At 38.7% G+C, this 16,758-nt stretch overlaps 1 protein-coding gene across 5 annotated transcripts in view; it reads left to right on the top strand.

Moving 5' to 3' along the window:
* LOC104609683 (uncharacterized) overlaps positions 1-16,758 on the top strand; it is a 70,856-nt gene that overhangs the window by 17,353 nt on the left and 36,745 nt on the right. For all 5 annotated transcript variants that reach the window (XR_016081147.1, XR_016081146.1, XM_010276054.3 and 2 more), the window contains 3 exons: positions 2,377-2,534; positions 4,672-4,837; positions 13,976-14,112. Coding sequence is in view for 3 of the 5 variants with exons in the window: in XM_010276054.3 (XP_010274356.1) it covers positions 2,377-2,534; positions 4,672-4,837; positions 13,976-14,112 (461 nt within the window). In the remaining 2 variants the exon portion in view is untranslated. The remainder of the gene's footprint in view (positions 1-2,376; positions 2,535-4,671; positions 4,838-13,975; positions 14,113-16,758) is intronic.

The raw sequence follows: 16,758 nt of genomic DNA, 5'->3' as shown, positions 1-16,758 counted from the left end.
TAACTCCCAATGAAGGTGTTCATGCCCAAGGAACCAAAACCTGCTTCCAATGAAGATGACATAGTGTGTGAAGAAGTAGGACCAGCAGGATGGCTCTTCAGCAAGAACCAGGATTCTTCAGCAAGAATCGAACAAGGGCTGGTGAGCACGACTTCAGATTGTTTCTTCAATCAAGAAACAATATCAAGAACCTTTCTTGATCTATTCCACAAGAGGAGATCGAATTGGGTAGGGGTACCAAGAATAGGAGAGAATTCTACAGGTTACTGTGTGTTAAAACTGAGGAATTCGCCCCCTATTTATAGTCTTCCTTGGATCAGCCTCCTAATCTAATTAGGAGAGAGTTTCTTGATCCAAATCTGATATTTGGATCTGGACTCTTACATGGATAAGACTTATCTTATCCTTTCAGTTAATCCTAATCAGATTATAAATTAGATCTTGCGTCCTTTTAATTAACTAATTTAAGCCCAGCTCGAATTGGGCTTTAGGCCCATTAAGCTTATGTGTTCACTTACCCCCTTAACCTACTACCTAGTTGGCTCTCTTTGTATGGCGCGAAACCCAAACATTGATCTACACATCAGCCACATGGGTTTAGCCTAGCCTTTGTTACAGGGCCTGGCCGAATTCACTGTAGGAGATAGTGAACTTCTAAGTCCATCACCATGGGCTCTTAAATGGTCCTTGGGTCCAGCCACCTTATGAAAACCCAAGGACTGTGGGCAGATGCAAGATTAGCCCATTAGGTATTACCCTCAATGGTCTTACACTTAACCTCTCAGCCATAATGATCAAACACTGCCTAACAAGAGAGGACCTCTCCCTCGGCTGCAAGGTACAGTCCTGCACTCTCTACTCACATGGATCCCGGGAATTAAAACCTTTTGCAAACATTTTGAAACCATAATATATATATGTATATCTCTATATAAATATATTTTGCAAAACAAATCTCAACGTTTGAAATCAACTGCTGGCAGTTTAGATTTCCATCAGAGAGAGTGCATTCCCCGATCATTCACTTTGTTTGACAAAGGGGCTGATCCTGTCACTATGATCACCCACTCGGGTGAATTCTTGGACTACCCCAACATACCCAGGTTTTGACCCCCTCTAAGGATCTCACTGATTGGCATATCAAAGACATCCCAATCCGACACCTAGTGCAGTACCATAATCGAGTGTAGGGGTCAGGTGTAACATTCCAGTTTTGCCCATCTATCTCCAAGGTCCAGGGCAATACTGGAATTTGGTCCGGTTCAGGGTTTCAAGAAAACCCACACTGCATATACCTCAGGTCTCACCCTGGTAGCTGAGACAAGTCATCCCAACCAACGTGGCGGCACATCAGTGTCAGCCTTGGCAGGATAAATCTCCCCAGATCTATCCAACGGCTATGAAGATTCTAAACTAACATGAGTCTCATAAGTGTCCAGTTTAAGGGTATTACACAGAAACACACCACAATGACATGAATCAATTATGTACTTTATTCATTTACAATAAATGTCGAAAGATACATCAATCTGATTGGAGCTAAGGGCATAACTGTCTAACATGATTATCTTCATATTAACCTATAAATAATTCTACCCTAGTCCACCTTACCTTCTTATCTGCTTTCTCTCTTTCCGCCTTACACTAAACTCTATGTCCTTTGCTACATCAGATTTCAGTATCTTAACTTCTGCCATCTTTCTCTTTCTTTGAGCTTCCTTGTCCTCTTTCTTGTTGGAGTAAAAGGAAAATTCTGTAACCTTGGAAACCAGGTTACACTTAGGATTGGAAACCAAGAGATAACTCAATATTACCATTTCTGGTACCTTGGTTGAAAATTCATAACAAGGGAGAGATGCTGAGTGTTGGGCAGTCAAGAAACAACATGTTCAGAAAATGAATGTGGCGGAAATGTGAATGCTAAGATGGATGAGTGGGAAAACTAGAAAGGATAGGATCAAAATGAAGCCATTCATAGAAACCTAGGAGCAGCTCCAATAAATGAAAAAATGAGAGAGAGTTGGCTAAGACGGCTTGGTCATGTGATTTGTTACAAGTGGAAGGGGCTAGAAGAGCTAGGGTAGATCAAAAAGGACATGGGTAGGAGTAGTGAGAAATTATTTAAGCACTAACAATTTTTACAGTGGATATGGTTTTAAATAGTACAGATTGGTGAAACAGGATTCATGTAGCCACTCCCATATAGTTGGGATAAGGTATGGATGATGATGATGATGACACCTTGAATGTCGTCTTTGAAGTTTGACACAGTATATTTATGTACTTATTGTCTGTTTTAGAAGCCTTTTTGTTACCATTTCAGCTCATTATTTTTGGGGATATTATCTAAAATAGTTTATGTTGTTCTGATTGCAGGGAAAGCTTGTAGGAGAAAAGGCTTTTATCCGTATTGCTCCAGCCATTGCTGGTGTGGCTGATAGGTCAACGGTACATAATCTTTTCAAGGCACTTTCTGGAGGAGAACAGGGGATCTCTTTAAGCCTGTGGATCATGTATATTGAAGAACTTCTTAAGTAAGCCTGTTACTTTTCATGAGGAATAGACCATTTGTTAAAATTCCATTTACTAATTTTTATACATAGAAACTAAATAAGAAACAACTGAGCTTGATTCCATTGGCCTTTCTGCCGCAGCTACTTTCCCCAGATATTTTGTTTTATTGGACTTCCTTTTCGTTTGCTTTCTGCTTTTTTTGGTTCTTATATACTTGTGCAATATACTTAATCATCAATAAAAGGTTTCATTAAACAAGTGTATTCTACTTACTAAACCACCAGAGCAAGTGATAGATTTTCCTTCTCAAGTATAAACTGATTTCCTAGCAACAAAAATAACTTTCTGTAAGACGATTATATTATTTACCCCCTATAATGGCCATTGGTCAATGTTGGTCCCAGCTATGTGGGGTCTTGGGAGAGGTGGGCTTGATGCAGGCCTAGTTTTTTGCATTTTTGTTCTTTTGCTCAAAGTGGCTGCTTTCAAACTCGAACCTGTGTTCTCACACTTGCGAGCCCAAGATTTTACCATTATGTGAAGCAATGGCCCTTTATATTATTTACACCCTAGCCTCTCTAATATCATACAGTTGGGTTTGGTAGTAGTCCTCCTTTCCTTCTATTTTCCTCCTTTAGACCTCTTTCTTTTCTTTACCTTCTATTTTCCATCCTTCCCTCTGGAGGGGGTCCCTAACAGTGTTGCATTGATGATGGTAACTTCTGCAGTTCCTCATATGGCCCTCTGGAGGGTCCCTTCTCTCTTTCTCTCACACACACACGCGTGCGTGCACACATGCAGTTCTCCTCATGGTGATGAGACCTTTGATTTCTACACAATTGGTCCACACCTTATTTATCAAGGCCAAGTGCACCAATTTAGATAACCTGTGAACTTGAACCCAAAGCCAAGGTCCAGACAAACCTCTAGAAGATTGGAGCACAATGGGAAAGGACATAGGCCCAAGGCATGGACTCAATCATTTTGAACCCTAGGATGAAGGATTGTATTTTGATTCCTTGGTTTTGATCATAAATTTGTAATTGAAGGAAACATCACATTGCTGATACTTTGCCACCTACCATGCTGGGCCACACAACCAGCTCAAAGATTGAGTAAGCCTGTGTCTCTTCAAAAAGATTCAAATTTTGGTTCATTGTATCACATGGTCTTGCCTTCTAGGACATGATCTAGGTCAACCTGGAAGTGCCATGTGGCATGCCTGTGAGAGATGCCATGTCTAAATGATGGATACAAACGTTCCTTATTGGCTTCTTTTGCCTCCAAGATGAATACTTTTCTATCCTCCCTTTTATCTCCCCTGGTTTCTTCTTCATTTCTCAGATAAGGTCCAGGAGGAATACCATACATTCTCCATTTAGGATTGGATATGTTTTGCAATTGTATCCAATCATCTCTTTGAACAAGAGTGCCTCCCCTAAAGTTTACTCTGGAAGTTAACAGGACACAGATTTTCCATCATCTTGATTTATGAGAGGGATATCATGGAGAACCAATGACTTAATTGCAAAATTCTAAACATTCAGTTATTGAAAGACAATTCTGTAGAAAAAGATTTTGCACATGTTCCCTGGGTTCTAATGCAATCAATATCCATTTTACTACTTTTGAATCCTCTGAAGTACTAACAAAGCTCCTAATCACACAATAATGTGGAAGATCTCCCTCTGAAGTAACTTCTCTCTTATCAGACTTTGTTAATGCTTTGTAAAATTTGTGTGTAACAGGACAGTTTTTTCACCATCTTGATTTATGAGAGTGGTATCATGGAGAACCAATGACTTAATTGCAAAATGCTGAACATTATTCTGTTCTTGAAAAACAATTCTTCCCCATTACAAAATATTGCTTACATCCATTTTTAAGGAGAAAATAATGTGGAATAAGATTTTGCACATGTTCCCTGGGTTTCAATGCAATCAAAATCCATTTTCTACTTCTGAATCCTCTGAAAGTACTGACAAAGCTCCTAACAATAATGTGGAAGATCTCCCTCTTCATATTCAACTCCCATTGCTTTTGAAGAGAATTTTCTCCTATAAGTTTTGTTAAGGATTTGTCAAATTTGTACGGGTATTCCTGAATTTTCTTGATTTTAGATGCTATACTTGTTTTTATTTTTATTTTTTTATTTAGGGTTCATGATGGGCGGAAATCATATCAGGCTCGAGAAGCATCTCTACTCTCTGATGAGCAAGTCTTATGCATTGGTTCTAGCAGTAAACGACCTGTTCTAAAATGGGAGAATAGCATGGCTTGGCCCGGAAAGCTTACCTTGACAGATAAAGCACTTTATTTTGAGGTATATTTTCTGTCATTTAGCTGAATAGTTTACTGAAAATTTGTATCATAGAATCAATCAAAAGTATCATAGAAACATAATTTAGTGGACTACATTTTGCTTTCCTGATGGTATTGTGGTTTTGGTAGAATGCTTGAGTGATGTAATAGGTATTTTACGCCAAAACAAATAATATTTACATAAAAGACACAGAAAAGGACTTGGGAAAGTATCAGACATGGGATTTCCACTTAAAAAGTTAAAATTGAAGTGTTCAACATGGACATGTCACCATTTTTGAAGTCCATGTAACATAATGCACAACCATATATGCACTCTGAAGAGGAGATACAAGATGCTAATAAAAATATTATATTGTTCTATTTTGCATTGCTTATGTATCTTGGCATAGGGGTATTTTTCCTTTCTACTGATTATTATATTAATAGTTGATGGGGGCCAGCATCCCTAATTGATTACCCTCAGACAATCTCTTCTACTTCTCCTTGCTGAATTAATATATTCTGGGGAAAATTCCCGATTAGTACCCTGTACTTTGGGCCTAGTGCCACTTTGGCCCCCAAACTTTAAAATGCGACAATTCAGTACCCGAACTTTCAAAACGTGCCAACTTAGTACCTGCTGCTAACCAGCTGTCAGTTATGTGTATCACGTGACATCATGTGCGACTTCAAACTTTTGAAAATGACAAAACTACCCATTCCAAATAAAACACTGTTCATCATCTTCTTCCTGAAGAAGATGAAACAAAGATGTAAGTTTTGGGTATAGAGACTGGGTAAATGTTCATCTGGGTAAGAAGTAACCAGAAACCATCTTACCATATCAAGACTGGGTAAATGTTCATCTGAGTAAGAAGTAACCAGAAACCATTGAGATTGGGTAAATGTTCATCATCTTACCGTAATGGTAAGATGATGAACATTATGGTAAGATGGTTTTGCACCATCAAAGTCCCTGGTTCTGGACCATTAGAATGAATAACCAAGTGAGAATCATTATGGTTGTTGTTCCTGTGGCTCTGGACATCACCATCAGCTCTGATGGCCAAACCGAAAGAAAGCTAGGGGCTTTCCTGGATTGAGGAGAGAGCCACAGAGTCGGCAGTTGCCAGAAAATGCACAAGGTATTCAGCCAGAAGGTTGGTTTTTGACAAATTGCTTTGGGCAGAGATTTGGGCATTTGGATGGTTGATAAAGAAAATTAGATGACACCCAAAGGGCATTTGCACCCTTTCACATGCTATTTAATGGATAATTAACAGTAGGTACTATGTTGGCATGTTTTGGAAGTTCTGGCACTGAATTGTTGCATTTAAAGTTTGGGGACCAAAGTGGCACTAGACCAAAGTATAGGGTACTAATTGGGAATTTCCCCTATATTCTATTCATCCCACAAAACTACTTGGCATCAGAGCAGGAGGGGAAAAGATTTTTCTCTGCTTTCTGCTAAGTAATTGAATACCAGACCCCTACTAATGTCAACAGGCCACACTATCACTTTGGCAGGTGTATGGACAGCCTGCATCTCTTCAAGGAAAGCCCTAGAATCTGTTAGTGCTTGATTTATGGGGTTTTTGGTTCAGAAATCAAAACTTGTTTGAAGAAAATTCATAGGAAATAAAATTTTGAATTATCCAATTGCTTTTGATTGTCTGTTTTCTTTATTGGCCAGTGGTGCTTGCAGGTCTGGTTCAAATGCCTTTATTGAATAAAACAAAATTAACTCCATCTATTTGATAAGGATTTGAGGTTTCTCTCCTCAAAACTCAACTCCTATTTTACCACCGTTCTCTTATCAGTTAGAATTGGGTACTTTCTCAAACCATACCAATTACACAATTACCACGATATAATATCATACAATTAATTATTACCTATGGTTAGAAAACCGGATCCGACCAGCTAGTCGGACCGGTTAAACTGTGACCTGGGACCTTGGCTGGTTCGGTCATGCCCCAATAACCACACTTGATCAATAACCGGTAACCAGCTGATCGGCCGGTTTAACCGGAAAACTGGTGAACCATTCCCGGTTTTGTGAAACCACCCGGGTCCTTAAACAATTGAAATTTTAAAATGTCTTTAGTAATACTTGAACCCATGACCTCTTGTTTCCATATATTTTTTTTTGATAAATACCTCTTAATTCCATATATTGCTTAATTACCATTAGTCCACTTCTTTATTGTGTTAACTAGTGACTCTTTATTGTACACATTGCTTTATTACCCACGTATTTTAAAGAAAATGTAAATTAAGAGACTTGAACCCTAGTCATTTGCTTTAAAAATTAAGAAACTTGCCATCTATCTACCAGAACCTCTGACCCATGAGCCTCTCCCTCCTTTGGTTCTATGCCCGGTCCGGTTCTCTGAACATTGATTATTACCTTAATCTCAGATCATACCAGTTTTATGATCACCATGATCTAAAACCATAAAGGCAAACAAAAATAAAAACAAAAAACAAAAAACAAAACCAACAATTGAACATCATAAGAAACAAAATCCTCTTGCCCCTATTTCTGTTTCTTTGTGTGTGTGTGTGTGTAGGGTTTGAGTTTTCATAACAGTGTGTTTAGCTTCAAACAAAATATGATAAGAAATTAAAGTGAAATGGGATGAAAGAAAACCTTCAAGCAAGATCTCAACCATTGGTTCATTATACTGTTAGAGACAACAAGAATGAAAAAAGAAAAAAAAAACATTGCTTGAGTTAAAAGAAGAATATTACTGGGCTGCTCCAGCACAATTTACTATTAAACATGTTAAAAGTGTCAATGCTCTAGAGAATTGTTGGTATTAAAATTTTGAGGAAATTTTCAGACAATATGACTGAAACAATTGTGCTATTATTATTTTTAGTAAATCCCATTTGGGTATCATATGGATAGTAGGATGGGCCATGGTGCTTGGGAGGTGATTTCAATGTAATTAGATTCTTGGAAAAAACAAATAGTCCTAGGCAGAGATCAACCACGACCCACGAGTATGAGGAGATTTAATCAGTTTATCGCCTATGAACTTAAAGAGATCCCATTGTCACATAGGTATTTTACTTGGTCCAACCTCCAAGTTAGTCCAATTTGTTCTAAGCTGGACAGATTCTTATTTTTAAATGATTGGGAAGAACATTGGGGGAACCTGAACTCTAGAGCACTTCCGAGGGTGACCTCCGACCATTGGCTTATTGTAATTTGTAAGGAGGTGAGAAATGCAGGTCCTACTCCATTTAGATTTGAAAACATGTGGTTAGGACACCTGAGATTCATTAAGAAAGTTAAAGAGTGGTGATTAGAGAGCAATCCAACAATGGAATGGAGTGGGATGCGATTTCACCAAAAGCTCCAATTTTTGAAAGATAGAATCAAGGAATGGAATCGTTTAGAGTTTGGGAGATTGGAGGAAAGGAAGCAGAATGTGATTGCACAAATTGAAGTCATGGATAGCAAAGAAGGGAGGGGTTGCCTAACAGAAGAGGATAAGGAACAAAAATGGAAATTGCACAAACAGTTAGAGGACTATCTTATTCAGGAGGAAATAAGTTGGAGGCAAAAGTCAAGATGCAAATGGTTGAAAGAGCGGGATAGGAATACCAAGTTTTTTTATGCTGTGGCAAGTGGAAGAAGGAGAAGAAACATTATTTCAAGTTTGGAGATTGAAGGGACAACAATTTTCAATCAAAGAGAGATCGCAGGGGCATTTGCAGATCTTTTTAGGTCTATATTTAGAAGGCCCCAAAATAATAAGGTGTGGCTCGAGGGGTTGGAATGGCCAACACTGAAGCTAGAAGATAGGGAGTCACTGGAAAAGAAATTTGAATTGGAGGAGATAAAGGAGGCAATATTCTCTATGGATAGATCAAAGGCACCGCGTCTAGATGGTTTTATGATGTTTTTTTATCAAGATTGTTGGGAGATACTAAAAGAGGACCTAATGCTGGTATGTGATGAATTCCATACTAGAGGAGTGATTAAGCTTGGGCTAAATTCCACTTTCATTGCCTTGGTACCCAAGAAAAGTGATGCAAACCATCTGAAGGACTACAGGCCGATTAGCTTAGTTAACAACTTGTATAAGATCATCACTAAGGTGTTGTCCATTAGAATTAGGAAGGTGCTCCTAGAAATCATAGCAAATAACCAAGGAGCTTTTGTGAAGGGGAGGCAGATAACAGATCCAATACTTATAGCAAATGAGAGTCTGGAGAACTTCAAGAGATGATCAATTTTGGGTTGGTTTGCAAATTAGACTTGGAAAATGCTTATGACTTGGTTGATTGGTCTTTCTTGGTGGCGGTGATGATCAATTTTGGGTTTGGAGATAAATTGTGCAAATGGGTGATGGACTGCATTAGGAATTGCCATTACTCCATCTTGGTGAATGGGACAATGATGGACTATTTTCCAGCTTTGAGAGGGATTAGACAAGGAGATCCCCTCTCCCCTTTTTTGTTTACATTGGTCGCAAAATTGCTAGGGAGACTAATCTCCAAAGAAAATTCTAGGGATTTAATAAAGGGTTGGAGAGTTGGAAGAGAGAACATACCAATCACACTTGCAATTTGCAGATGACACAATTCTTTTTTGTGAAGGAGGGGATCTCAATAGGATAGAAACTTGACACTCACTATACAACTTTTTAAGCAAATGTCCAACCTTAAAGTGAATTTTGATAAAAGTTGTATAGTTGGAGTCAATATGGGGGAAGGGGAGGTATGTGAGTGTGTAGACATTTTGGGGTGTGTTAGTGTGTAGTATCTAATTGGCCCTTAAACTACCTTGGTTTGCCATTGGGAGATAATCCTTAGAAAGATGAATTTTGGGTTCTAGTTGTGGAGAGGTTTGAAAAGAGACTTGCCAATTGGAAGAAAAACTATTTGTCTATTGGAGGGAGAATCACACTAATTAGGTCCACACTAGCTAACCTTCCTGTATGTTTTTTGTCAGTCTTTAAGATTCCAGTTAGGGTGGCTTATAGGTTGGAAAAACTTATGAGTGATTTTCTCTGGGAGTCGGGGGAGGAGAAGGACCATAGGGTTAGGTGGGAGGTGGTGTGTAGGAGTAAGAAGGAGGGAGGTTTGGAAATTGGGAACATAAGGAGTAGGAACCTAGCATTACTAGGGAAATGGCTTTGGAGAATTTCATTGGAGGAAGAAAAACTTTGGGTTAAGATAGTGGGACGTATTCATGGGGTGGTAGACAATGGATGGGACTCTGAGATTCTAGCAAGGACTACAAGAGCATCTCCCTGGAAAGCTATTCAAGCTATTTTGCCCGTGTTCTCTCCATGGAGCAAGTATGGCTTACACTCAGGCAACCTAATTAAATTCTGGGAACATGTTTGGGTTGGGGATTCCCCTCTGAAAGATCAATTTCCAACTCTTTTTGCTATCTCTACCCTTAAAAATGAATCAGTTTCCTCCTTCCTTGTACCTTTTAACTCACCGTCTGGATTCCGTTGGAACCTAGGTTTGAGAAGAGATATCAGGGACACAGAGTTAGACTGTATTTCAGCCTTATTATCCATCCTTGAAGGGATCTTCCTAGAGCCAACAAAGGCAGACAATAGAATTTGGATACTCACTCCCTCAGGTTCCTACACTTGTGCTTCTTTCTTTAAGGCCCTAATGCAACCTTCTTCTGTTGGACTGTCCTTCCTTGTTAAAGAGGTGTGGTGTCAACCTGTACCTCCGAAGGTTGGGAGTTTCTATTGGGAAGCCTTTCTGGAAAGAGTTAATATAGGAGATTTACTTCAAAGGAAAAGACCCAATAGCTATTTGTCTCCTCATTGGTGTGTCCTCTGTAAATCTGATGGTGAGTCTGGATACCATCTACTCATCTCCTGTCAGTTTGCTAAAGCTATTTGGGAATGGTTTACTTCTTTGTTTGGGTGCAGGTGGACTCCCCATTTGAATGTGCAAAGCTTATTCATTTCCATGCCCAATTGCTCAACAAAAAGGGCCAAGATCAGGTGGAGATGTGTTAGGGCTGCAGTATGCTGGACTGTTTGGGAGGAGAGAAATTCACGGACTTTTTTAGATAAAGAGAGAAACTTGGAAGTAATATTGGAGATTATTCACATTAGGGTGATACATTGGTTGAAAACTTTGGAATTGTTTGCAGATTTCTTATTTGATGAGATGCTAAGGAATTGGAAGGAAATTGCAAAATTAGCTTCAGCTAAGAAAGCATCGAGCTCTTGTTGGACCCCTCCACCTTGCGGCTTTCTCAAACTGAACTTTGATGGCAGTAGTTTGGGCAATCCAGGGCCCTCCAAAATAGGGGGAGTGTCGGAGTGATAAGAGATGAAAAAGGGAATCTGTTAACTATGTATTTTGGTCCAATTGAGGTGGGAGATTCCTTGAGGGCTGAGATACTAGAAGTGAAAGAATGGTAGGATCCATCTAATGGACGCCAAAAAGGTTGCGGAATGGGTGGGCGAATTTCAAAAAATTTTCCTACCTTCTTCCAACTGGGAATTATATTCCCTAAATTTAGAATACAATATTCAAGGATCCTACTTGAACCATAATCGAACCAGATCTGAACCAAAAAGAAAAGGGAGGAATATACCTGATCCGGAGAAGCAGTATCTCCCAAAGTTAGTGTTCATGCCCAAAGAAGACACCAAGATCCGCTCCTGCTGAAGATGACACAGCTGTGGGTGGAACGGAACCAGCAGAGTGCATCCTACACACTGGATCCTTCGCAAGAATCCTCTGGAAACTCTGAACACCGAATCCTTTTCAGTCTTTTCTACAGGATTGATGTCAAGAACTGATTTCTTGACTTCTTTCTTCTTCAAAGATCAAACCTTGCAAGAAGGAATGGTGGCGGCTGGAGGAGAACTTCAAGGACGAAGATGGCTGAAATTGCTTCTCTTGTCCATGGAGTGTGAATGAGATCTGATCTCAGTTCGCAGGAAGCTTTCTTGCTATCTCAAAAACCCATGGAGTGTGAATGAGATCCCAATCCAAATCAGTATTTGGATAGGGGATGATCTTAATCCTATCTGCAGATTAAGTTAGCTTACTCCTGTTCTTATCAGTAGGTTACCAGATTCAAATCTGATTTGAATTTGGTCTCCCAGAGTGGATAAGGTTAAAAGGCCCTATCCTTTTGCTAACATTAATCTCAGATCTGCCCCATAGATGGGTGATCATATCAGCCCAGCTTGAAATGGGCTTTTGGCCCATTAAGTGTTCAGTGCTTAACTAGTTTCCAATCTGCTGCCCAGTTGGGCTTCTTTGTATGGCGTGGGACCCAAGCATTGATCTACACACCAGCCACATGGGTTCGTCCCAGCCTTTATTACATGGCCCAGCCGAATTCATTGAAAAGCTCAGTAAACCCCTAAGCCCATCACATGGACCCTATGGGCCCAACACTTACATTAAGTGGTCCCTGGGCCAAGCCATCTTATAAAAACCCAGGGACTGTGGGCAGGTGCAAGATTAGCCCATCAAGTATTATCCTAAATGGTCTTACACTTAACCTCTCAGCCCTTAATGATCAAGCACTGCCCGACAAGAGAGGACCTCTCCCTTGGCTACAAGGAACAGTGCTGCACTCTCCACTCACATGGATCTCAGGAATTAAAACCATTTGCAAACATTTCGAAACCGTACATATACATATATATATATATTAATTTTGCAAAAACAAAATTCCAATGATTGAAATCAACTGCCGGCAATTTGGTTTCCATCAGAGAGAGTGCATTTCCCGATCATTACCTTTGTCCGACAAAGGGGCTGATCCTGTCACTGTGATCACCCACTCAAATGAATTTTCAGACTATCCCAACATACCCAGGTTTTGATCCCCGCTAAGGATCTCACTGATTGGCATATCAAAGACAGCCCGATCCGACACCTAGTGAAGTGTCATAATCGAGTCTAGGGGTTAGGTGTAACTTTCCAGTTTTGCCCATCTGTCTCCAAGGTCCAGGGCAATACTGGAAATCTGGTCCGGTTCAAGGATTCGAGTAATCCCATACTGCATGTGCCATGGGTCTTACCCTGGTGGCCGAGATAGGCCATCCCAACACTTGGCGGCACACCAATATCAGCCTTGGCAGGATAAATCTCCCCAGACTTATCCAATGGCTGTGAACATTTAAAACTAACACGAGTCTCTATAAGTGTCCAGTTTTAGGGTCTTACACAGAATTATACCAAACAACATGAATCAAACATGCACTTTATTTATTTACACTAAATGTCAAAAGTACATCAAATCGGATTGAAGCTAAGGGCATAGAAAACTGTCTAACAAGAAGCTCTTGAAGGGGTACAAAGGGTCAAAGACATGCATATTAATAAATTGATCATAGAAGGTGATTCTGAAATTGTAGTGAACTGGTTAAAAGAGGACAACTCCAAGCTCTAGAACTACAGCAATGAAAAGAGGAGATTTAAGTGGCTGACTAAGGACATTGAAGTGTACATGGGTAAACAGATGTGCAAACTCATTGGCAGATGGTTTAGCCAGGCAAGGAGTGAAAAGAAACTCTAATTTTTGGGCTGTTTTGTAATTGATTTACGGTTTGAGTATACATTGATGTATTAGGGAGTTAAGATTTTTTAGCTCCTTAGCTATGTAATTTCTCAATCTTTAATAAAATTCACTGTTATTGATAAAAAAAAAAAAACATATGGATAGTAGGTAATTACATCCCTGTGAAAAGCAGAGACAGTCCTTTGATTTTGACTTAAAGAAACAAATAAAACAAAGCAAGGTATATAATTTCAACATAATAGAATTTTATTTATGAGAATTCTGGTTTTGCCCTTTGGTAATATCTGTGCTTTTGAGAGGGAAAAGAAATATTAGCAGCAATTTCACAAATGAATTTTCTCTATGCATGGTAGTCCATCCCATTTTTTAATGGGCTATAGGCAATTCTTCTATAGCTCAAATATTTAATCTGGCTAACCATGCTTTAACAGTTGCTGATAAAAATAATACAATAGTTGTTATGATCTGCATATTATACAGCTGTGATACAATTCATTTTAAACATTCTTCTGCTGAATAAATGAAAACCTTCAGTTTTAGTTGGGGTGAGGTTACCTTCTTGCACTGCATGGTTTAAATGAACTTCTCTCTAAAGCACTTGGGTTCTTATAACAGGCAGTTGGCCTGAAGAGTCAGAAAGAGGCTATTAGATTGGATCTTACAAGACATGGTTCGCGGGTAGAGAAAGCAAAAGTTGGACCTTTGGGATCTGGGCTTTTTGACTCTGCAGTCTCTATTTCATCTGGTCCCGAGTGAGTAAGCTTCTGTGAATTTGTGTTTTGTTGTCTCTATACCAACCATATCATGGCATAGCATGTCCAGCATGACATCTTTCAGTTCATTTAATTTGAAAGCATCTTTCGAAAACATATCGATCCAAGTGCATAAGCTCCACATTTTTACTCTTTCTTATTGTTGGTATAAATTGACTTGTATTCTTAGTTTATAACTTGTCGACCCTTCCCCTCAATCTGGAGCATATATATCATAAAACTACAGCTTGTTACAAATATAATCTATCCTAGCTCGAGTCAAATTCTTGGTGAATGGATCAGCTAGTTGGTCTTCAGACTTCACATATGGCATAACAATGTCACCAATTCTCACTTTCTCCCTCACGAAGTGACAGCCAACATCTATATGCTTGGTTGTCTAATGAAAGATTGGATTAGAAGCAATGAGTGGCAGCTTGGTTATCACAAAACAACGTAATAGGTTTGCTTGCTGACATGCCTATCTCCTACAGGAGATGTTTCAACTAAATTAATTCACAAGCTATATGTGCCATTGTTCTGCATTTTGCTTCAGCTCTGCTTCTAGCTACCACACCCTGTTTCTTACTTTTCGAAGTGATGAGGTTCCCACATAAGGTATAGTAACTTGTGGAACAAGTAATAGTATGATAGGTTAATTTCCCAACACACCACCTATACCTCCCAAGGTCATCTAATGACTCCCCTTGGGTGTCGGTCATCTTCAAATTAGGATCAATGGGAATTTTAACTGTCTCCTGTTTCATCTAGTAAGTCTAGCACATACTTTTGCTGAGACATTGAGTATGTAGACCCCTGGATGCATTAAGATTTAAATGGTGTAAAATTACAATTTTATCCCTGTCTACATAAAGAGAAGAATAAGAAACTAAATAAAGGCCAAAAGGCCCCATGAAAATATGTAGATATTGAAAGAAGGGTTTAAGATTTTGAGTATTGCAAAATCTTGGAGACATGGAATAGATGCACTATGGAGCACTCTTGATAGGGGACACATCAAACTGATCATCTAATGTATATCTTTAGAGATGCTGAAGACCACATTGGAACAACATGATCGGAACGATGATGAAGGGAGCTGTGGTGAGGGGGGAAGGTTTGGTAGAGGAAAAGCTGGAGTTTCTCAATTGATGTCTGGTTGGAAGATTCGTTGAACTCATATGCAGACATTGTCGATGTTGAAAGTTGGGCTATAAGGGAGTTGCGCAGATTTGACTTTTCTAGAGTAAGGAGGTTAGGTGCTTCTTTGTTCCTTTTTGGTTTGAGGAGGAAGAGGGATTTGGTGAGAGTGATGGAAAGAGAGAACATAGGAGTCATAAGAAATCCTGAGGTAAGATTCAAAAAATGGATGCTGTTGTTAGGGAAGCTTGCTGAGAAGAGCAAATATGTTTGGATCGATGTCTATGGAGTCCCATTGCATGCTTGGAGTATACAGGCATTCAGGGCAATTGGTAATGCGTGTGGTAAATTCAAATAATTTGACTTTCATAATAGATTATGAGAGTAGATACAATTTGTGTGGATCCTCATTGAAACAGAGGGCCTCAAATCCATCCCTGCAATCTGGGATTTAGTTTACATGGCAAAGGTATTTGAGCTTCAAATTGCAATACCTGGTAGCAACCCAACTTTTGAGATTTATAGGCCAGAAAAAGCTGTAACAAAATGGAAAAAAAGGTCATGAACATTTTAGGGTTTCTCAGATGCACATGGAAGAGTTGGGCAAAGGGAGGGAGTAGAGACCATCTGGAATTGTTAATATTATAAGAGATAATAATGGAAACATGATTTCAAAAGATGGATCCATGGTTTAAAGTATTGATACACCCAAATGTATTGGTAGGGGTGTATCGATACTTTTTACCCCACACATTTTATTGTTTTAATTTGTTTTTTCAAAATTTAATTTTTATACATATTTTTATATTCTTTAATCAATAGAAGAATTGGTTTCCTGAAAACACTTTTAAATAGGTGTGTCGGACAACCAATGATACGATGCAATATGCCCAATATCGTATCCATATCAGGCATATTGTATCGATACATTGAACCTTGGATCGATCTGTAGGTGGGCCAATGTTAAAAGCTAATATATATGGGCCAAATAAAGTTGATTTACAAACTATGGGGCTGGGAGCCAAAACTATAGTTGTCAAGGCGCCCTTTGAGCCTCGCCTTACCTAGTTGCCAAGCAGTTTTTTACTTCCTACTATAAAATACTTTTTTGTTCATTCTTTTTTTTTGAGATTATAATTATAAAATAGGCATTATTAAACTAAAATAATCATTTAGTGTGTTTATATACTAACTAGTGAATGACCCTGTACTAAGTACGGTGAAGTTAATTATATATATATATAAACATTAATGATTTTTATTACCATTTTTATTACTATTTATAAACTGCCATTTTTTAAGACATTCATACAGTCTATGGGTCCACATAAATTGACCCTTGTATGTCAAACCCGTAAAATTATATGGGTCATTAAATTCAACTTGAACCGTTTATTACTTTAATTTAACCATTATTATTATTATTAATTTATTTTAGTATTTAATTTAAATTTTTTGTTATATAGTAATAATATTAACTAAATTTGTAATTATTTAAATATTTAC

This window comes from Nelumbo nucifera, chromosome 1 (assembly GCF_055504915.1).
Source record: "Nelumbo nucifera cultivar China Antique chromosome 1, China Antique-T2T, whole genome shotgun sequence".
Lineage (NCBI taxonomy): Eukaryota > Viridiplantae > Streptophyta > Magnoliopsida > Proteales > Nelumbonaceae > Nelumbo > Nelumbo nucifera.
This window is presented reverse-complemented; position numbering and strand designations above follow the sequence as displayed.